The sequence below is a fragment of the Canis aureus genome, chromosome 32 (assembly GCF_053574225.1).
Source record: "Canis aureus isolate CA01 chromosome 32, VMU_Caureus_v.1.0, whole genome shotgun sequence".
Lineage (NCBI taxonomy): Eukaryota > Metazoa > Chordata > Mammalia > Carnivora > Canidae > Canis > Canis aureus.
The window spans coordinates 24,637,531-24,662,466 of record NC_135642.1 but is presented as its reverse complement, the minus strand read 5'-3'; the positions used below and the strand labels follow the sequence as shown (position 1 = coordinate 24,662,466).

Sequence of the window (24,936 nt, the reverse complement as noted above, 5' to 3'; positions counted from 1 at the left end):
CTGACAAAGTGATTCTAAAATTTACATGGTAAAGCAAAAGATGAAGAAAAGTGTTGTTAAAAGAAAAAAAAAGCTAAAGCATTACATCACCTGTGTTCATAGCTTACTATAAGATATAGTAATTAAGATGATGCATCTTCAAATTCAAGGTTAGTTAATTTTCAGTAAGATGTCCCACTGATTCAATGGGGGAAATGGTAGCTTTCAACAAATTATCCTAGACTAATTTGGTAATCATACGCAAAAAAATAGACATTGACCCATACTTTACAAAATATAAAAATTAACTCAAAATGGATTACATACCTAAATATAAAACCTTAAACTATAAAACCTTCTAAAACAAAACATGGTAGCAAATCTTTATGATTTTGTATTAGGCAATGGTTGCTTAGATGTGATGCAAAAAAGTTCAAATTATAAAATACTGATAAACTGGACCTTATGAAAATTAAAATCTGTTTTTCAAAAGTACTGTTGAGAAAATGATAACATATATAGGAGCAAACAGCTTGCAAAACACATATCTGATAAAGGAATTTTACCGAGGATATATAAATTATTCCCTAATCTCTATAACAAAAAAAATTACCAAATTCAAAAGCGGGCAAAGAATCTGAATGACACTTCAGCAAGGAAGATAATTAGATGAAAAATAAGCATGTGAAAATGTGTTCAACATTACCATTAGGTACTTTCAAATTAAAACTATAATGTGATACCACTATACGTCTACTAGAACAGCTTAAAAACAAAATGAAACAAAACAAATCCTGACAATACCAAGGGCTAGCAAGGTTGCAGAGAGCTAGAGTGCTCATACATTTTTGGCTGAGAAAATGTTAGAATCAGACTGGAAAGCAATTTGGCAATTTCTTATAAAGTTAAACTTACATTTAACCAGCAGTCCCCCCTAGGTATATATCCAAGAGAAATGAAACTATATTTATAGCAAAAATTGTACATGTTGCTTAATTCTTAATCACCAAAAACTGCAAACATCAATGTCCTTCAACTGATGAATGGATAAATCAGCAGGAATAGATTCATAGATTCACAGAATGTAATTTAACAAGCAATAAAAAGGGATAAAATATCAATACATGTAACAATGCAGATGAGTACTCAATGAATAATGCTGAATGAAAGAAATTGGATTTGAAAGCCTACGTACCATGATTCCAATACATTGAAAAGACAAAAAGCAGCAGAAAATATATCAGCAGTTGCCAGTGGCTTGTGTGAAGAACAGTTGATTATAAAGGAGTATGAAGAAACTTTTGGGGTAATAAACATATTTTATATCTTAATGCTGATTAGTTATATAACTATGTGGTTTTTATTTCATCAATTTCTAAACTAGTTAATGCTTCTGAGGGAGAGGGTCATCACATATCCAACATGCTTTCCTAGTAAACACATGTGTATATCATAAGAAATTCACTGAGATAAAAAAAATATCAATTGATGGAAGAGATAAGCTCTGTAACCCAGTTAATGGTTGTAATTACCAGAAAAAAAAAGACTCCAAACGTATCCTAAAATATTTTTTCCTTTAATATGGATGCTTTAATGAGATTACTTCAAAACAAGAAATCTAAAAATTAGCTGTTTATCTCAAGACTTTCTCAGTTGCATAATCCATCAATGTCAAGTGTAATTTTCATTCCTGAAAAACTGTGGGTTAAAGGATCTTATCACTAGTATTAAATCTTCAACATGGCAAAACCTAAACCAAACTAAGCCACCATTTAAAATAAAAACAACACACTAGGAAAACATATACAATATATATAAAAAGCAAAGGGATTGTATTAATATAAAAGAAACTGTTACAAATCAACAGGAAAAAGATGAATATTAGAAAAAATGGCTAATGGAATGAATGGTTGCTTTAAAAAGAGGAACACAAAAGCTTAAAAAACATAGGAAAAGAGATATTTAAACCTTTATAATAATGAAATTTTCATAAAATAGTGAACATTTTTAACTGAAAAAATTTGAGATTAGAAAACATTAAAATATGGTAAAAAAGGGATCCCTGGGTGGCGCAGCGGTTTAGCACCTGCCTTTGGCCCGGGGCGTGATCCTGGAGACCCGGGATCAAATCCTACGTCGGGCTCCCGGTGCATGGAGCCTGCTCCTTCTCTGCCTATGTCTCTACCTCTCTCTCTTTCTCTCTCTCTCTCTCTGTGTGTGACTATCATAAATAAATACAAATTAAAAAAATATATGGTAAAAAAAAAATTAGGACTTCGAGCCTGTTTTTTAAAGGTCTTCTAATGACACTCTATGGGCTTCCAATGCTCATGCAATTCCAATACCTTGTTACTCCCATTCCCTTCTGTCCTGTATTCCAGGAGTCCCCTCTCTGGGCTACATCATCCTGATGTTATATGAAATCACAGAATAATATGCAACTATCAAAAAGAACAGGATAGATTTACTTGTATTGACACAAAAAGATGCCTATCAGGCAGTGTTACATAACAAAGCAAATTACAAGTAAGTATACATAATACGATCAATATATTGCAAAACAAATACAATTTATATATATTTAATATGTGCATAATAAACATTAAATCAATATTAATGCTTATATGTACAGACAACATGAGCTAGAAAAAAATATACCCAACTACTGAAAATGTATAAGGCTTAAGTGAGGTGGGTTCTTATATTTTTTTATTTTCTTTACAAAAATGATGCATAAACATAAGAACTTTTATTTTCTGCCTTATGGCTCTGTGAAGCTGAATAAGATATTTTTTATAACCACAGAATTATATATATATATATATATATATATATATATATATATATATACACACACACATATATTTTTTACCACAAAATTTTTTAAATCACTTCTCTTTTGAAATAAAATCAATAGGAATTCTACCAAGTATATATTTTAAAAATTTTTATTTCTCACAAATCTGTATTTGATTATTAATGTTCTCATTTGACAAGTAAGTGATTGGTGCTCAGAATTTCAGCACTGAGCTATTTTCCCAGAGTTCATGATCTCTCCAATAAAGCAGAAGATATTTAATGATGTTTTTCTTCTTTCTTTTTTTATACTTAGAAGAGATATAAAGGTAACTCTGATGATATTCATTTTAGATTCAAGAACATTAGAGATTAAGAAATGTGTCCTAGGGAAGCCTGAGTGGCTCAGCAGTTGAGCATCTGCCTTTGCCCAGGGCATGATCCTAGAGTCCCAGGATCGAGTCCCACATCAGGCTCCCAGCATGGAGCCTGCCTCTCCCTCCTCCTGTGTCTCTGCGCCTCTCTCTCTCTCTCTATCATAAATAAACAAATCTTTAAAAAAAAATACTCTGTATGGCCACTGGCATATGGTGAGCACTCAATAAAGGTTTGCTGATAATAAAATTTTAACTATAAATGAAACAGATGAAAACACTATTTAAGTTCCGTTGATTTCTAATGTGAACAAAATTATCATAGAAACCAAATGGAAAAAAAAAAAAGAAACCAAATGGAAGTTTACATTTGAATTTGCTAGTTTTTAGTCTCCAGAAAAAAAACAAGTTGCTAATAAGATTAACAGCAATAAACTTGATTGCGGAGGGAAATTCTTAGTACTCACAGGAGTAAACTGGTTTCACAAACTTCAGAAATCACCAGTAGACTCTAATGATTTATATGCTAATCACAAATTCCAAACTCTGAAACAAGTAGTTTGGAAGAGGTTTTGACTTCCACAACCATTCCCTAACTTCCCAAGTATTATATATACTTAAAAGTTAAAACAAACACACATATGACATATTACCCTTTCATATTTCATTATTCATATTTTAAAAATATAATTGGCTCTCCTCATACTGATCTGAATTTGTGAGGTTTTGCTGTACACAAATTAAATTCTCTAATATATAGCTCCACATCTTCATTTTCAAAGCAGTTATAACTTAACTTAGTCTATCATTTCTAAAAGGAGGCTTAATGAAACAGCTGATCTATTCCAACATTATTAGAATGTCTCCTGTTTTTAATTTGTAGCAATTAATAAAAAACATAAATGTTTTAAATCTTGAATCCCATGAGATGTAATTTAATAACCCGATTTATTATCTGCAAATCTCTTAGTGAAATAAGAAAAACAATCTACTACTGCCAAATTTGATAATACCGATTCATTAGTCACAACAGACAAGATTAGACTCCATTAAATGCGAATTCTTATTTTGATATGCAAAGGTTGTCTTTGAAGAAAAGTATTCTTTGTTACAAATGAGTAAAAGCAATGGTTCTGTTACTGCATGTCATACATGCAACTGAAACTTCATTATCACTGTCAGAATTCATGAGACATTTACTTTGCTGCGCTCTTTTCACATTATTTAAAAAAATCAGCTTTTGTTAATATGTTCTCCATTTAAGAATACTTGGCATACATTAGTGCAATTAACGGCCATCATTATGAAGAGAAGGAACAGCCAAGAGGAATGAACTTAATTGAGCAGGACTTTACCAGTAAATTATCAACTAGCCTTACAAGTTAAAGCTGTATTAAAGGGAATCTAAAACATATCAGAATATTGCAGTTAAGGATCAAAGTCAGCTTAAGTATTCAGAGAGCAAACTCATCTAATTGAACATTTCCTTGGGTGACAGGAAGGAAAGGAAAGTTTTTCCTTTTGTACTTAAATTCTCCTGTACCAAAACCAAATAGATCACCAACACTGTTAAAACCCAATTACCCTTTTATCTTTTTTCTCTTTATTTACATTTACAACCTAAGGCATTATTTTAATGAACTAAGATCTTTAAATACATATTTCATTTAAATATGAAAAGTAAAGTTAGATCTAGGTTAACTATTAACATTTTGTAAAGCAATGAAAATGCCACCTCTCAGCAGAGAGGTGGTGAAAATGGCCAGAAATGACCTACAACCTTGGGCTATGTGTGTGTGTATATGTGTGGGGTGGTGGGGAGTAATAAATGGAATTTACTGAGTCCAGATAATTGTTCCTCAAGCTCCCCTGGTACCTCCAGGTTAGAGACCTGGAGAAGAGCAACTCCACATATTTGCATTGTAGGGCAGGAAGCTTGAGGCAGTAGAACAGAGATTCACATCTATGGAGCATCTACGCAATGCCAGGCTCCAGGCTAACCACTTTATATACAGTATCTCCTCAAATCCTGATAATGGCCCTATGTTTTAAGTTTCACCTCCCAAATTTTGAAATGTGTAAATCAGACTGAAAGACAGCAAAACTTTTCTAATTTCTCATGGCTCCTCTGTCTCAAAAAATATTAGACCACTAAACCACTCAAGCCATCTTTTTCTCTGAATACTTAAAACACAGTCCTTTTTTGTTTACTTTTCATGTATTTATCTCATTCAAAAATATTAAGACAGTTTACAAGATTAGTAAAGTGTGATTTGCCTTGAAAGTAGAGAAAGGAAAAATGAAGCTATAAAAATAAAATGAGATTAGACATAGAAATGTATGCTGTTAGGTTCTATAGGTATTAAATGTGGACCTCAGTTCTAACAGTTTTGGCACCTAATCCACAGTGAAAAATTGATCATTTTTATCTATCTCAATTGTTCAGGAAGCAAAGTTCTTTTAAGCAGTCAATTGAGGGGGGAAAATTTCATAGTTTCTCCTTAGGGTACTAGTAAGTACACACTATTTATTAACATTTTTCCTCTGATAAATAACACATTGTGTATACTTTTTTATTGGTTTATGTACAACTGCAATTGGTGCCATGTGGCATATGTTGCACTTCAAACTTTTTGTGAGTCATTATTGATACAGGTTTATTGTGCCCAGATCTAGATTAATCATGAAAACATCAGAAATGTTTGGGTTGAACTGAGGGATTAATACTCATCATTTTCTTTATGGGATTTTTACTTTACAATTAATCCTGTTTTTAATTCAAAGAGTCATTGAGATTCTGGTTCTGCCACTTACAAGTTGTGTGATCTAGAAAGTTACTTAGCCTCTGTGGGGCTTTAGTTTCTATCATCCACAATTTGGGATGATAATAGTACTGATATCATTGGAAATTAGTTTAGGATTAACTCAATCGTTAAACTGTAAAAATGCTTATTATAGCACCTGGCTCCATTTAATTCCGTGTAGTTCCCTACATGATAATGGTAATATTTAGAACATATAGAAACTAAATTATCTGGTAAGCATAATAAACCTTTGAAATCCAAGATGAACCTTTTCTTTATGATGTGCATGCAGAGAGATAGAAAATTGAAATCTTCACAAGTGATTGAATTAGTACAACTCGTAGTAAGCATTTTTACTTAGAAAACCATTTTTACTTTTAGAAAACTATTCTTAATCTTCTCAGATAATATATGGTTTGGGGAATTTGCAGAGCAACACCTGATCTGTTTTAAAATTCAAACTGACTGTAATTAGCATGAATAAAAACTTTCAAAATAGCTTCTTTTCTTTTGTACCTTTAGTCAGATACTTTTAGCTCAGATTTTTGGATTTTCTTATATATATTCTCCACACTGTAAACCCCAGCTTTGCAGAGCTGATTCCTTATAGGAAATAAATTCCTTATAGGAAATAAATTGTTCGCTCATTTTCTGACAATTCAAATTGAAGCATTGCTTTACACTTCAGCAGCAACCTAACTGTGCCTACAGTGGAATACATGTGTCATTCCATGTTATGCTACTTTGGTTATAAGAATCAGAGACTCAAGTTAACTGGAAATAATTAACAGGTAATTTTTGTAATCATAATTTGCATAAAAGAGAAATAAGATAAACTGCATTGCCATATTTATTGAAACCCAAGGAAAGGTGAACTCAGTTTAACAGAACAATGACTAGTAGAGTCAGTCCTCATAGAACCATGGACAAGAATCTCCTTCAGAGTTGAAGGCAGTCAGAGGAGTGCAGTACATGACCAAAGATGAGATCCTCACTCAAGAAATCCACCAATACCATGACTCTGTTACTCTTATAATTGCTGCTTTTCTTTCCAAGTATCCTTTTTCCTCTTTCACTGACAATTGCCTTATTCCCCTTACATGTTGTTTATCTCCTGTCGTCTGTTTATATGTCATTTAGATTTATTCCTAATTTTAGATCACTTACTACACTTATTCCCCAAACTGTAACCTTTCAATGTCTATTCTCCTTGTCAACTCATTCTCTGAATTTCTTAGCCTAGCTCCAGAAAACAAACCAAGTTTTTCTCATTAGGTTATTTCAACAAGGGGCTATGCAGGGAAGAATTTAATTCCAGAATGACTTGTGATGTGGCAGGCACAATGATTAACCAATGAAGACCAGTGTTTAATTTTGCACATATCTCTTTTCCAATTAAATCTTCAGGGCTCCAACTCTACCTAGTGCCTGACATATATTGAGTATTTAATATGTATTTGTTAAATGTAAATGAGAATGTTAATGAAAAGTAATAAAAGTAAATAGAACAAGAAATAAAAAATGGAATAAAAATCTTCAAGCTAAAAGAAAAAAATTAAAAAATAACCTATGTTTTCTGTCCTTATTCTATTTCAGGATAATCGAGTAAGTAGCCCTAGTCGATAAAGGGAAGTTCTTCTTTACAGAAAAAATCTAACTAATAAATATTGAAGGAGTAATATAAAACCACAATTTTGTAGTCCTTAATGGAATAACTGATTTTGAAATTATTATAAATACATAAAAGTATTAGAGGAGAAATGAATACAGAACTTTGGAGTGGAGGGATGAGGTTGCCAGCACTGCCTAATCTTAGCATCACATCACCACAGAGGCAACAACCAGACTTAATGTGATCCTTGACTTGATGGAGCATGAAGTACACAGAGCCACCTATTTGATATCTTGAAAAAGATAAATAAAAGGAACCTGAAAGAGCTTTTGGAGCTCATGTTCAAATATGGGGAGTATCATAAATTGAGGAACAAGTTAAATATAACAAAGAAGCAAAAAAATTCAGAAAGTGCACCATTTTAAAGGACAATGAACATGGCTTCTATAAGAAGTCAGTGACAGGATGCCTGGGTGGCTCAGCGGTTTAGCGCAGCCTTCAGCCCAAGGTGTGATCCTGGAGTCCTGGGATCGAGTCCCGCATTAGGCTCCCTGCATGGAGACTGCTTCTCCCTCAGCCTGTGTCTCTGCCTCTCTCTCTCTTTCTGTGTCTCTAATAAATAAATAAAAAATCTTAAAAAAAAAAAAAGTCAGTGGCATGGATAAAAGAAAAGAGAGCTGAACTAGAATAAAAGAGTTATGCTACATAATTACCAAATATAGTCTGTGAGCCTTATTTGGACCTGATTAAAACAAATGTAAGAAGGCATTTAAAAAAATAGTATTTAATTGTGGAACAGAGTACACAATGCCATGACAACACTGGTAATGTTTCTAGTTGTGATAATGACATTGTGATATGCAAGAAAATAGCCATCAATTGTAGAGATGAATACTGCAGTATGAGAGATGAAATAATGTAATATCTGAGATATTGATGCTGACAATAACTAAGCAAACAAAAAAAAGCTCAAGGTATATGTGAAGAAAATATGACAAAATCTTAGTAATTTTTCAAAGTGAGTGATGGATATAAGGCTGCATTATATAGCCTCTCTACTTTTTAGAATGATGAACATTTTTGGAAGACCTTTTAAAATTATTAAAATTTTTTTGAATATAGTTGACACATTAGTTTCAGGTGTACAACACAGTGATTCAATATCTCTATATGTTACGCTATGTTCACCACAAGTGTAGCTACCATCTGTCACCACACAATGCTATTAAAATATTGACTATATTCTCTGTGCTGTGCCTTTCATTCTCACGACTTATTCATTCTGATACTAGAAGCTTGTAATTCTCACTCTCTTCAGCCATTTTGCCTATTTCCCTTATCCTCCTCCTCTCTAGCAAAATCAGTTTTTTTCCTTTGTATTTATAAGTCTGATTCTGCTTTTTGTTTATTCTTTCTAAGATTCTACTTATGAGTGGAATCAATGGTATTTGCTTTTCATAGTCTGCCTTTTTTCACTTAACCTAATACCCACAAGGTTCATCCATGTTACTGTAAATGGAAGCCACAGTGCAAACAAATAAATCAACAGCTTTAATATTTTGAACAGCATTAACTCCAAAACAGAAAGAACAAGATGCAAGTCCTTGTTTAAAGTAGCTTAAAAATAAATATTTATGATAAATATATTACAGCAAATATTCAATTTTTAAAATAATTTGAAAATAGGGATCCCTGGGTGGCACAGCGGTTTGGTGCCTGCCTTTGGCCCAGGGTGCGATCCTGGAGACCTGGGATCGAATCCTACATCGGGCTCCCGGTGCATGGAGCCTGCTTCTCCCTCTGCCTATGTCTCTCTCTCTCTCTCTCTCTCTGACTATCATAAATAAATAAAAATTTTAAAAATAATAATAATTCGCAAATAATGTTCTAGTTCATCCCACAGCCTTGGGAAAATAAAAGCAGCATCCTTTATCCTTGCATATCAAATAGATCTTTGTAAACCAGTCCATTTTCTACTCAACACATTAGGTCCTGATATATACTCTTAATATAGAAAAAAACCTCAACCTTCAATATATGTATGCTTTTGAAGGAAGCTAAAAAAATCACAGAAAAGAAAATAACACATAGGATCACAGAATAGAGGAAACATATTTTGGCTTATATTTTGGTGAGCATTATAAAAACAAAATGACGTGTAAAGTCACAATACTTTAAATAAATTGGGAGTAAAATTTTATGAATAATTAAAAATAAATAATATTCCTTACTTTTCAATACATATAGTAAATCCCTCCACACACACATTGTACATTTACTGGATGCCAATCTAAAGGATTTTCACATCTAAGTACACAGCTGCCTAATTCTTTTAATTCATGGAAATGACAGATAGCCAAATCTCCACATACCCAAATATAATTCACTATGTACTTCCTTAAATAGATACTTTCATCTGAGTTTATTAACTCAATTAATGGTGCCCCCATAAATACATCATCTTCATAGTCTCTGCATTCTTTCTTAACACTCCACTCGATGCAATTAGTCCAAAAGATACCTAATTTCCTTAATATTTCTCAAATCTGATCCTACCTTTCCATCATTTTATACAGGGCCCTCATATCTCTTCACTGGATCACTGCTGTAGCTACTTACCAGTTATCTCCCTCACAAAAGAAAGAATATAATAAAGAAACAAATTTACTTTGAAACTAAAAACAATATAGGAATTTAATAAAACCAAAATCTTTTTTTCAGAGACTAATTAAAATTCATAACTGACTAGCCAGTAAAAAAGAGAAAAGATACAAAATAGCAATATTAAGAATGAGGGGGGAAATGACTTTTGGTTTTGTAGACATTAAAAAGATAATAAGGAAATGTCATGAGCAATATACGATTGTAAATTTGACTGCTTAGATTAAATGTAAAAATTCTCTGAAAAACACAAACTCTGATGCTCAGTTGAGAACAAGTATGTTTGAGAGGGCCAAGATGGCAACAGAGGAAGATCCTGAACTTCCCTTTACCCATGGATGACTGAGTGTACAACTATACATGGAGCAATTTCCTCTGAGAGAAACCTGGAAAGTATCTTAGTGACTCCTACACATCCGGTGAATGAGATAAGAGCCATATCAAAATGGGTAGGAAAGACTGTGACATGGTCTTGTCATAAACTCCACTCATGACACAACACCATACAATCAAGAGGAAACCCCCAACTGCCATCTTCTCTCTGAGGAGCAAAGAGTTTGGACTGTACACCTAGTTCTCCAACTTTTAAGACTCCCACCTGAGGGATGAGTCCTCAAAACACCTAGCTCTGAAAGCCAATTGGGGGCTTGAATCCTCAAGACTCACAGGATTATAGCAAATAAAGAAGCAGTTGTTAAAGGGCTTGTGAGCACTCCCTATGGCTATCCTTTCAAGGCTCAGCCCAAAAGAAAAGGCAAAAATGCCCATCTCTCAGTCTTCTGGAAAGGGTTTGACTGTATACTTTATGAGCCTGAGGGTCTGGCTGTTAATTTAGCATGCATCCAGGAGCTGGCTGAGATCTTTCCCAAAGCTTGGTGGAACTGGTGGGCACTTCTCCCATGTTATCCCTCTGGATTGCTTCAAAAACAAAAACAAATTGCCAGTATTTCCCTGAAAGGAGTTTACTGCATATTTGGTGTCCCAATTTATGGCTGTTACCCAGGGATGGGTCCCCAGATAATCTACATCTGATAGCCAATTGGTTTTGCATTCATGAGTCCCACAAGACGATAACAAATAAAGCACCAGCTTTTTAACAGGTGCAGGAACTCCCCCTGCCTCCCCCAAATCCATGGCTATACACCAGGGCTCAGTGCAGAGGAAATGGGCAAAAACGTCCATTTTCCAGTTTCTCCCTAAGAAGGGGCTTAACTGCATATTTTCTCAGTGATTGCCTAAGGGACTGGCTTCTCATTAGCCTGTATCTAGGTGCTGACTGCTATCCCCACCCTTCTTTTGGGATATTGCCAAATCTTAACAAACTCTCAACTACGGGAGACACAAAGACAAAGCTGGTGGCTTGGACAATCATAAATGTTTGAAAGACAACCTGGAGCTCAAGTTGGCATGACTGATGAAACCAGTCTGTCAAGACTGAGAGAGGTGGCTGTTTTATCAAATGTGTAGAAACCAACACAGAGAGCAAAGGAAAATGAAGAAACAGGGGAATATGTAATAAACAAGCACACAAAAAATAAGTTAAATCGCCAGAAACTGATTTTAATGAAATGGAGGTAAGAGATTTACCCAACAGAGAATTCAAAATAATGGTTGTAAAGATGCTCACTGAGGTCAAGAGATCAACACATGACAAAGTGAGAACTTCAAGAAAGAGAAAAAATTAAAGAGAATCTTAACAGACGGAAGAGAAAATAACTTGTTACACACAGGGGTACCCCCATAAGACTACTGTGGATTTTCAGAGGAAACTCTGTGGCCTAGAAGGGAGTGAGATGATATATCCAAAATGCTGAAAGGAAAAAAAAATATGTAACTGCCAACCAAGAGTACTCTAGTTGGCAAAACTGTCCTTCAGAATTGAAAGAGATAGAGTTTCCCAGATAAACAAAAGCTGAAAAAGTTCATCATCCCTAAACTGAGAGATATACAGATCAATAAAGCAATGAAACAGAGTACAGAACTAGACTCTAATAAGTATAGTTAATTGATTTTTTGACAAAGTTCCCAAATTAATTCAATGGAGAAAGAATAATTTTTCTAACAAGTGGAGCTGGAAAGATAAGCACACAAAAGAAAATCCCAAAGAATCTTAAACTCTAGGGATGCCTGGGTGGCTCAGCAGGTAAGCATCTGTCTTTGGCTCAAGGCGTGATCCTGGAGTCCCGGGATCTAGTCCCTCCCTGCATGAAGCCTTTCTCCCTCTGCCTGTGTCTCTGCCTCTCTCTGTGTCTCTCATGAATAAATAAATAAAATCTTAAAAACAAAAAAGAATCTTAAACTCTATATCATACTACACACAAAGAATAACTTGAAATGAATCATAGACTTCCATATAGGACATCTAGAAGAAAAAAGTTATTAAAAGTTGACTTATGATTGTTAAAAAGATTTCTTAAATAGGATACAAAAAGCTCAAATTATAAATCAAAGAATTAGACTACTCCATCATTTTTTTTAAAAAAGTTCTTCAAAAGATACTAGTAAAAAATGGAGAGTCACAACCTAGGAGAAAATATTGCAACATTTATATCTGACAATGGACACTTATTTAGTATATATAAAGAGCCATTATAGCTCACTAATAAAAAGATAAACATCCCAACTTGGAAATGGCAGAAAGATTTTAAAGAGTATCTGTGATACTTCATCAAAGATACATAGATTGTAATTAAGCACATGAAATGATGGTTGATATCAGCATTTAGGAAAATGCAAATTAAAACCACACTGAGATGCCACTATTCATACCTATTTGAATGGCTAAAATTAAAATTCTAACCATACTAAGTTTTGGCAATGCACAACCACTTCGGAAAGTAGTTTGGCAATTTTAAGAAATACTAATCATGTACCTACCACATGACCCAAAGGAAAGAATATGTCTATGCAGAAACTTATAAACAAATATTCACAAAAAACCTAATTTAGAAAAACAATAACAAATTGTGACCCTAACCCTAATCCTAAAAGACAAATGGATGGACACTTTGGGGTATATCTTACAGTGGAATATTACTCAGAAATAAAAAGAGACAAAGTATTGCTATGCACAACAACCTGTTTGAATCTCAGAATAGTGGTAATGAGTGAAAGAAGTCCGACAAAAAAAATGTACATATGACTCTTTTACAAAGGGGTAAAATTTCTAAACTAATTCACAGTATTAAGAAGGCAGAGCAATGGTTGCCTGCGGTAGGTTACAAAAGGCACATGGAAACTTACTAGGGTGATAAATAACTTCATTATCTTGATTGTGGTGAGGGTTTTGCAGCTAGATACGTATGTCAAAACTAATCAAATTGTATAATTCAAATTTGTAGTTTTATTGTATTCAATTATACTACAATAAATGTTAAGAAAGGAGAGAGAACCACACCTAAAGATCTGAAAATACTTTAATTAATGGTTTTCAATTTCAATAAAATAGTGAATTTTCTATTAGCATCTAGAAAGCTACTTTGTAAAATTTTTAATATATGAATAAATATTGCTTAAATAATCTAGGGCACCAATTTAAAATGAAGTCGGAATAGAAAGAACAAATGTCAATTACATATACAGGTTTACTTTAATTTCTTCATTCATTCAACCAATATATATGCCTGGATATATATTAGTATAACAAAACCCTCTTCTTAATTCTTCCTTCTATAATTATTATAAATTGTCATAAAATTTGAATAAGTCTTTAAAACATCCTCAAAATCTGAGCAAATACAATCATAAAACATAGATTCCAAATACAGGGAAGGCATTCAAGACTTTTTTAGGGTTTGGTTTTCATATATATATTAAAAAAAAAAGACTCTAAACTCTGGCATTAAAAACAAAAATAAAAAACAAAACAAACATATTCTTTTCCTTGTCTCACTGTTCTTTTTTATACTTAGTAGACTTAATTTAGTTCATAATTTAAATTTTATTTCTGCCATAACTAAATGTATTTTCTCCATTTCTTTTAATGTATTTCCAAAAAGTCAAATAAAATCTTTGTATATGTTTCAAAGAATATGACTAAAAATAATTCTGGTAAACTTTAATTGATTCCATGATTTTATGATGTATCTTTTACTAGTTATACCTGGATTTCTGATATTTGGTAAATGTAAAGAATTTCTTTGATTAAAATAAAATCTTGTCATATAACTTTTAATTAGCTTTTTTAAGATGTTTGTTTTCATTCAATAGTCATTTACCAAATGGCCTAACCCAGCTCAAGGGCACAAAGTAAGTATGGATCTCCTTATCTTTAGGGAATCTCTTCTGTCTTAAAGAAGGTTCAAAGAATGAAAGAGGGGCCCCTGGGTGGCTCAGTTGGTTGAGAGTCTGCCTTCAGCTCAGGTCATGATCCCAGAGTCCTGGGATCAAGCCCTTCCTGCTGAGCAGGGAGCCTGCTTCTTCCTCTCCCCGACCTCTGCTCACTATCTCTCTATCTTTCTAATAAATAAAATCTTTAAAAAAATGAAGGGGGACACCTAGGTGGTTCAATGGTTGAGTGTCTGCCTTTGGCTCAGGGAATGACCCTGGGGTCTGGGATCAAGTCCTGCATCACGCTCCCAAAGGAAGCCAGTTTCCTCCTCTGCCTGTGTCTCTGCCACTCTTTCTGTGTTTCTCATGAATAAATAAATAAAATATTTAAAAAAAAATAGAGAAAACATATATGTTCCATAAAGCTGACCAGAATGAACAGAGAATTTGCATATATTAAAAGAGAAAGGCAGCTGGGTGGCTCAGTCAGTTAAGCATCTGAGTCTTGATTTCAGCCCAGGTCATGATCTCAGGGTCATAGGACTGAGCCTGACATGGGGCTCAAAGCTCAGGGAGAAGTCTCCCTGAGATTCTCACTCCCCTTTCCACTGCCCCTTCCCCTGCTTGTGCTTTCTCTCACTTTCTCTACATACATACTTAAAACCTTTAAAAATAGTAAAAAAGTAAAAGAGAAGATATGATCCTAAGCTATCAGAAGAAAAATAAAACAGCACAGTCTCCATAGATGGTCATCCGGAGACACTGGTCTTCAGGCATATTGGGTGAGTATAACAGGGAAAGGGAGAAGAAAGTATAAACATAAACCTAATGATGCTATCATGGTTGCATACCAAAGAGGACCAATTTCTCCACAATTAGGAACTGGAGGCAGGTGAAAATCAATGGTTAAGAAGCAAGGCAAGGATGAAAATTTGGGGATCTTAAATTTATTCCTTCTGTAATTGAAATTACAATTGGATTCGAAGTAAGCTATTTGACCCTGTCTTGACCATTATAGAGAATTAATAAAATCAGTTTTCTATAGTAAGTCTGAGTCTACTTCACACTTTACTACATGGTTTGTCTATCTGCTATCCCTGTTGCCCAGAGCATTTCAGGTATTACCAATATGTCAGGATGCTCTATTAATCACATTGCAAGTGCCTGGTTGGCAGATTCAGATGTTATTTTGTGTTTGCTGTAGAGCCCTCAACATGTGGGCATAAAATAAATCCTAAACATGCAACACTAAAGTTGGACTGGGTCTTGGATATTATCTAGAAATCTAGGAGGAAACCGAGACCCAGGGTAATTAGATAATGTGCCCAAGGTCTCCTAGCAAGTGGCATTTTAATAGATTAATAATTTTAGACTCTTCTATAATCTGTTATTCTAGAATAGCTATGAATTTTAATTCATCCACTTGTCTATCTGCTCATAAATTGTAAATTATATGCATGGAGGCACAGGCTTACATTGTTATTTGAGAAATTGATTCATTCCATTAAATATCGTAATAAATACATGGTATAGAACTATTTTGAAAGCAGGTTTTCTCTTGACAAATCTTTATTATTACAAAGTCACAAAGAAATATGTTCAATACTAACCTTTCAACATTCTTCTTAGTTTTAGGGGAAATGCAATGGGATAGTTTTTTAGAGTTTTTTTTTTTTTTTTTTTTTTTTGAGACAGGAGATAGTTATGAAAGGAACCAAAGAAGAAACTCTACATCAAATAAAAATAAATTTGGGGAAATATTTGTCTCTATACCCAAACAATCTCACTCAATGGGGCTTAAACTAAAAAATCATAACACCATTAAATTGATATTTACTGATGAAAGTAGAAAAATGCTGCTTTACATAACTTAATTTTGGAAAACAAACTTTTCCAATGAAAGTATAAACCATGAGAGGATAAATCATGCTTCAAATACTTTATGTTTTCATAACTTTAATGGAATAAAATCCATTCATTTCCAAGACAGTGTACTTACTGATTCAGGACAGGTGTGTAGGCAGTTTTATCCTCATCAATAATAGTGACCATCAGTGTAATAAGTTGGGGCCAAAAATCCAAATTCTTGGTGGTTGGTCCCTGATCATCTCGAGGAATGTCATGTTTCTTACTCTGCTCACAAGGTCACACAACATGTAAAAGAAAAGATTAAATGGTATGACTTTAGTTTGTCACTGTGAAATGGAAGGATCAAAGAAAAATGGTTATGGAAACATTCTTACATCATGTGAGCCAAAGCTATTAAATTCAGGTTTCCTTTCTTCATTGAATGACATTCCATAATATAAAGTCACAATGGCCAAGCCCGGCTTTCATTTCTACATCCTTTGATTTTGAGTTGGAAGTTGCTCTTTCTTAATTGCAGTTGATGATCTTAGGAATTATTGTAGAAATTATCCCTTTGGAGGGAGGTTGAATTCTGTGTGTACAAGATGTGTGTGTGTGTGCGTGTATGTGTTTATAATTTAGCCTGCCTAATGAGTGTGTGCGTGTTTATAATTTATCTTGCCTAAATATTTTGTCCACAGTCACATTTATGGTAAGTGGGCAGAACTCAAGACTGCCTGGTTACAAAGTCTATCGCTAAATTCTACAGTATATAAATGTTCCAAGAATGGCCTAGACCACAAATGCATCTAGTTAACTAAAAGTTACCTATCTTTCTTGTGTGTGTGTATTTAAATCATATTTGAATCCTTGATTATTATGTTTCATGAATTCTCCAGCTTTCACTCTGAGAGTATAGTCCAGGATAATCTAAGTTTACATTGAGATGAACAGAGTACAATAAGGATCTTGTATGTTTCACAGATCAACATCATACTCAATACATACAATTCTTTTGTTTGGTGGGTATTCTTCTTAGAGCACTTCCTTTACATTTACTTTATAAACAATTAGGCAAAAAAAGATAAAGGCAGAAACAATTTTCATTCAAGTATACAAATAGGTAGGAAGCATATGGCTCCCATCATTATTTTTGCCAAATGATTTATAAGCTTATAGGTCCAGGATATCTGAAAACTTCAGTTTGTGGCTCAGGAAATTCATGGGTTTTCTGGTAGAAAAGGTGGATTAGATTTTATTTGGCCCAAATTATTGCCATTTCCAATGATGTCTCCTCCAAAGATCAGCCACCCTCTGCAGAATGGTTGCATACGTATCTTCTAATGCTAAGACATGTAACCTGATCTGAGTGAGTCGTCACCGCGTTACAGTTAAAACATAACCTTATATTGAATCCACTTACTATTAGAAACCTTCATACACAGACTATAACATACCTTTAGGGACATGTATTTTCCTAGGGTGCTTCCAAGTGCTAATTTACCTTTATGTTCAAAATACAATAGATATTAAGTGTTGGAGAGCTAAATTAGTCCAAAAATAGTGGCTGGCACAAATTATTTCAGATTACCACTCTCCAGAGGTTCTTAGGAACCTTGTATATGTGGTCCTGAAGAACCACTTGAAACTTCTTGGTAGGTTTCCTCTTTTTATTCCTAAGGTATATCAAGGCACATCAGAAGATCTTCAAGAAGAAAATTAGGCAGCAATACAGGCTTACAAGTATCCAGCTTTGCCTACTTTCAAGTTACATTTTCAGTTTAAATTTATCTTTCTTTGGTGAACAAGATTTTATTATTGCCACAATAATGTGATTATTTACTTATTATCTTAAGTTCAATAGATTCCTTCCTCTATGATGTATTTAGAAATCAGGAAAACCTGGTATATTATAAAGGTTGTAAATAAAATTAGTTCTGATGGCCACAGCATTTGTTTCTCAAATGTATCTGAACTTGATTAAAACTGTCATTAACCATCATGACATATATACAGCCAAATTATGTGTCTAACTTATTTCAAGTAATGAGATTAAATGAAAGCAAATGATTCTAGATGACATGTCTAGCATCAGAGTCACTTATTGTCATCTGCAAAAAGTAATATGGAAAGAAGGAGAGAACAAAGTAATTGAATACGTATTAATTCCAAAATCCCTTAGTTGTCACAAATTCTACTTTCATTACTCTTTTTTATGGCATTGGAGGATTGTAGATGGTACCATTTTTCATCAAGTTCTGTATGTTGCCCCAGAATAAACCAAACTGGATGTTGAATCATTAAGTTTTTACATACCACATGACATCATAATAAATCGAGTTTTCCCTAATTTAATAGTGCACTTCAATAGCTTGCATACTTAAAAGGATGGGATACAATCATGAATATTTAAACACATACCAGATTTCTTAAAGATTAATATTTTTGTAAGCAACACTTTATTAATATCTTTGAAGTCTTAGGGCATTTGATCTTATGGTCAGAAAAATTAAGATAATGGTAGTAGAAATATAGGAAGCTAGTCATAAGTACACTAATATTTACTGAAACCCTTACAAATTAATATTTATCATAATAAAAATATACCTTATAATTTATGCTTATACTCTATAAGTTTAATACATAATGATTAATGACAATGAACAAATGGGAATTCAGTTTATAAAACTATAACTTAGCAGATCGATTTTCATTATGGTCATTAGAATTACAGTGACGAAACACTATTTCCTTAATACATTATTGAAGAAAGGGACTAGAAAAGCTGTGAGAGTGTAACAGGAGAGAATTTTTGAATGCGTAAAAGTTGCCGGGCTGTAGGATCAGCCAGAGAAAGTTTTCAATGGTCATGTTTATAAAGGATATTTCAACACAGAAAAGTTTTTACAGACAAGCTGAGCAGATATGCACTACACCTTTATAATATCAAATGAGAAAATATGAAGATATTCCATAAAGAGAAAACCATTACATGAAAAAATAAGTATCAAAATAACAGATGCCATCTTCATGTTAACATGGGACTTAAGCAACATTTCTAAGTCTGTTATAAAATGTGCAGCATTCCATGTATTTGTTTAATAAGTACATAATTTTGAAACATTTCCTCTAAAGAGTTGGCCAGAGAAAGGTTGGAAGAAGGAATTTAGTAAAGCAAGGGGATACTGAAATGCAAAAGTACACAACAGATACATAACCGGGCAATTACTACTAGCATTGTGAGCCTACAAACTTTTGACAATGTGTATTTCTCTATGATTGGTTCTAGTGGATATTAGTATCATTTACACACACACACACATACACACACACAGTCCATGCTCAAACAAATTGAGAGAATGTTTGCTTAAAACAAAGTTAAACAGGTTATTTCTAGATTCCTGGAGTAATATACTAATGCACACTGTGATTCTCTAAGATGGTGGTTCTCAAATTTTAGTGTTTAGCAGCATTGTTAGGAAGGCTTGCTGGATAGCACACTGGCAGTCCCTATCAGAGGGCCTGATTGACCAGGTCTAGAGTGAGGCCTGAAAATTGGCATATATAATGAAGGACCTAATAATGTTGGTGCTACTAGCTCAGGGACTAGTTTGAAAACCACTACTCTGAGAGTAAAAAAAGGAGCAGTGGTTTCTCAAATGTATTTGGACTTGACAAAGCCCTCCATTCCCTTCCTATTCCCTGTATCCCATCATGCACAACTTTCCACAAAATAATCTTCCTCTGAACTTGCTTTGGAAAACAAAAGGCTACAGAGATAGATGCAGGAGTCAAATCCTTTATTAAATTGTGTATCTCATCAAGGAATTAACATCTAAACTATATTTGATGAGGACCATTAGAGGATTTCAAACATGAGACCACTTAATTACATTTTTGTTTTAAATGATTTGGCAGTAGCAGGAAGTTTAATTGAAGTTAAACTAATGAAATAGTTAATAAGGAAAATTGATAGGCTCATGAAAATACTTATGCAATGGTTAATAAGTGAAGTGATAGAACTCATTGCCTAAGTGGTAAGAAAGAAGAGAGAGAGAGAAATCAAGTGGAACAATCCAGAAGGTAATTACATAGATAAGTCTGGAGTTCAAAGCAACATTCTGGACTGCTGATGTAACTAGAAGAATTCCAGGATATAAGTGGTAGTTGAAATTATGGAGTAAATAAGATTACTCAAAGAGAGGGAGAATATATGGCCAGAGGCAAGACATTGGGGAAAATATGAATAAAGAAAATAATACAATTTTATGAAACAGAGACATAAATGGGGGAGACAGTTGAAATGGGAGAGAATGGATCCAGAGTGCACATGGGAGAATTGGTCTCAAATAAATGAAGAACATGGGTTCTTCTGAGTCACGCAATGGAGTCTTGGAGATGTCTTGCTGATGGTGAAAAAGAATAGCTACGAGTTTCTATCCTGAGAGAGGAGTAAGTAGTAAAGATCTGAAGCAAATCCCACAAAGAATGACAGACAGCCTAAACTGGACCCACATTGACATGACCAGAGAGCTTGGAAGCTTTGTTGAGAGTAGGCCCCTGAGCTTACAGTGGTCACTACTCTGGATAATGAGTTTTCTCCAGGAGTGGATTTAGAAGTGAAGGAAATGGTGTTGGATTTGCTACTAAAGTACAGTAAAAGCTAAAGAGATTTAAATGTTTGACAGGAGTGGTTGAAGTGCTGGAACAAATATTTAGTTTGGTCCAGAGGAAGGAAGAAGAGAAACAGAAAGGCATAAGTAAATGCAAATCTTTTTTGTTTCACTTCTTTCAACTTTTGCCAAGAGCACATAGATACTCCACCCCTCAAGTCATTATACATCTTTACTTTCTTCCCTGATCCCATTACAGTGCTGAAAAGGCTACAGACAATTACTGTAATTTATGCATTCTACTGATGAGAAAACTATGGCTGCTATGGTTTAAAGTGGCCCATCCAAAGTCACATAAGGTCCTAAAAGTCAGAACACCCAGACCTTGAAAATTTCATGCTCTCAAGAGAACCTCTTTTGCTCTACCTCCCTTCTCCTCAAGTTAAAAATTATTCAAGTTAAATAGAGCTGGATTTTGTTTCCTAAGTCATAAAGAAACAAATTAAGCTACTAATTAATAGGGCTTATGACATTTACTTTAATTAAAAAGTTTGAGAGCCACTGCTAAGTGGAAACATTAATAATTTTAATTGATGATCTAAGTTTCCTTATATATAAATGGGGCATCCTTTTGAAGGTGGTATCAACACTTCCCATTACTATTGCTCTTTTTTGCCTCTGGCAAAGTTCAGTTCATCATTTACTTAGACTGTTTTACAAGTTCAACACCTTTGATCTATCTGCTTTAAAAGTTTTCTCAGGCAGCCCTGGTGACTCAGTGGTTTGGCGCTGCCTTCAGCCCAGGGTGGGATCCTGGAGACCCAGGATCGAGTCCCATGTTGGGCTCCCTCATGGAGCCTGCTTCTCCCTCTGCCTGCCTCTCTGCCTCTCTCTCTCATGAATGAATAAATAAAGTCTTTTTAAAAAAAGTTTTTTCCACTATGATTCTTGATGCCACTGTCAGAGATGCCTTCTTGTCCCACTGAATTTTACTGGCATATAGTAAGTCACTTAACTTTGGATATAAATGGGAGAGATTCAGGGGGGTCAGGAATGAATGAACTGGATTTTGATCACACATTTGATGAATAACCCTTAGTATTCTGGCCATACCATGTATCATAAAATTCTAATCTTTCAATGCAAATAAAGCTGTGCCATCTTTGTCTTTCTGGGACAGCTGGGGCAGAGTTCATATATTGATTCCGTGATATGTTATACAATTGACTTTTTAAATCCATAGCAAAAGTGCCTCCAGGCAATGTGAATGGCAACACTGAGAATCTAAAAGTTGGGATCCCTGGGTGGCGCAGCGGTTTAGCGCCTGCCTTTGGCCCAGGGCACGATCCTGGAGACCTGGGATCGAATCCCACGTCGGGCTCCCGGTGCATGGAGCCTGCTTCTCCCTCTGCCTGTGTCTCTGCCTCTCTCTCTCTCTCTCTCTGTGACTATCATAAATAAATTTAAAAAATTAAAAAAAAAAAAAAAAAAAAAAAAGAGAATCTAAAAGTTACACATTAAGGAGTGAAATTTGGAACTATACTCAAAGCAGCCACTGACCAATGCTTTCCTAAGTCTGGCCCATATATCACGCACATCAGAATTACCCAGGTTGCTTATGAGAAATACATTTCACTTGAGAGCCTCTGTTGCAGACCTACGAAATCAGGGTAAATGGAGATACGACTTAGAAATCTGGACTTACACATACAGCTCTGCTCTCCTGAAATCCTCATATTCATAGGAAGAGTCAGAACATGAGTCCTGACTCATAATTAAGTCAGGTAAAAATAGATATTTTTTAAAGGAAGAAGAGTGATATAGTTCTTCCTAGATACCAATATCAGCCATGGATTTGCTAGATTTTGTGTTTTGTCATAATTTAAAAAGACTTCTGTTTCACCTTCATCTGAGAAATTTTCAACTACACACAGTTCCTTAATTTTAAGAGGAGATGGAATGTTTTTCTGGATATTTATGTGATGCCTCTTCCAAGTGTTAATAAACTCCTATGTTAGATCTCTTTGTAAAACATTATTTTTTAAATTAACAGTCATTAGGAAATTACTGTTCTATTCAAATAATATATATTGCTAATTGCGAATAAAAATTAAACCAGTAATAAATAAATAATTATTAAAATAAGAGTAATAAAGTAAATAAGAATAATTATTAAATAAGAGTAATTATGGAAAATTAAAAATATGCTAATATAGTTAGAGAGAAAAAATTGCATATATTAGAATAATTCATTTCTGCTACAGCAAAAATATTTAAAGAATCTTTACTGGGTCCTTTCAGCTTCAGTTACTCCTAGATATCTTGATACTTAGATTGCCAAAATGACATTTCAAACTGTTTGGACATTCTTAGTGGCTTTTCACAGTACTAAATGGTTCCTTGAATCTGAATAGACTGTACATGGTTAAATGATCTATACATAACTATAAATTGTGATAATTCTGAATGTAGATTTAAATATACAAATTACTTAACAGCATGGTGTAATCGAATAAGTAATCATTGAACACAGAATCAGAAATCTTCATTTTGTTCTCAGCTTAACATTAACTTGTACAATTTGGAAAATGATTTTTTTCAACTTCAGATTTCTAATACTGAAATAGGATTATATATGCCAAATCCTCTGTTTCTGATAATTCTAGCAAGTATATAAGTACAATATCTTCAATTAGAGGATATTTGTTTCTGTCCTCTTATTGAATACTTGCCTTTAATTAAATTTATGGCATATGGCATATGGTCTACCAATTGATAAAATTCTTATTAGAATCCCAAGAGAGGGATCCCTGGGTGGCTCAGCAGTTTAGCACCTGCCTTTGGCCCAGGGCATGATTCTGGAGTCCTGGGATTGAGTCCCACATCAAGCTCCCTGCATGGAGCCTGCTTCTCCTTCTGCCTGTGTTTTTGCCCCTCTCTCTCTCTCTCTCTCTCTCTCTCTCTCTCTCCCTTTCTCTCTGTGTCTCATGAATAAATAAATAAAATCTTAAAAAAAAAAAAGAATCCCAAGAGAGTTATATTTAAGAAAGTTTATATTTAAGAAAGTTTCTTAAATATAAAACTATTTCAGTGACTAAACTAATAATTTTGCCCTTTTCTCTTTATATAAATTAAACTTAGAACAAAAATGAAAAATTTAGTAGGTTACCGTGTAACTGGCATTTATTTTCCATTTAAGATACTACACCTTAAAAAAAATTTAGCAGTGCTTAAATCAAACTCAGGAGTACCAAGATCGCTGACTTCAAATACATGATGGGCTTTGTTATAAGAAGAGATTAAAAGATAAATTTGTCTTGTGGTCAAGAAGAAACTAGTACCTATGAGTAAAATTTTCAATACAGAAGACTTTAGTACAGTATAAGGAAAAATTTTCTAAGTATCAGATCTCTCCAAATGTTATTTTTTTTTAAGATTTTATTTTATTATTTATTAGAGATAGAGAGAGAGGCAGAGACATAGGCAGAGGGAGAAGCAGGCTCCACGCAGGGAGCCTGACATGGGACTGGATCCCAGGTCTCCAGGATCAGGCTTTGGGCTGAAGGCTGCGCTAAACCACTGAGCCACCCAGGCTGCCCATCTCTCCAAATGTTATAAACTCCCAGATGTTAAGAGGCAAATAGGAAATCCCTTGTCTACACTGTACCTAAAAATTGACCACATGTTGAGTTTCTCTTTAATATATTTTCTATGATTATATGCCTGCAACTAAATTTATAGAGAAGAAAACATGACCCATAAGTTTTAAGCACTTGATATGATCTTAATTTAAAAATACATGGTTACCATTTTTAGTTTTATTGAAGTATAAATTAATAAATAAAAATTGCATATACTTAATGTATACAGTTTGTTAAGTTTGGATATATACCTTGGATAAACAAGGTAATAAACCTATCCATCACCCTCCAAATTTGTCTCTTTGCTTTCTCCCCTTGTCCTACTTATAAGACACTTAC

General features: G+C 34.0%; 1 protein-coding gene across 7 annotated transcripts in view; it reads right to left on the bottom strand.

Moving 5' to 3' along the window:
• UNC13C (unc-13 homolog C) overlaps window positions 1-24,936 on the bottom strand; it is a 586,284-nt gene that overhangs the window by 192,453 nt on the left and 368,895 nt on the right. For all 7 annotated transcript variants that reach the window (XM_077881171.1, XM_077881173.1, XM_077881169.1 and 4 more), the window contains one exon: window positions 16,495-16,628. In XM_077881171.1, coding sequence (XP_077737297.1) covers window positions 16,495-16,628 — 134 coding nt within the window. The remainder of the gene's footprint in view (window positions 1-16,494; window positions 16,629-24,936) is intronic.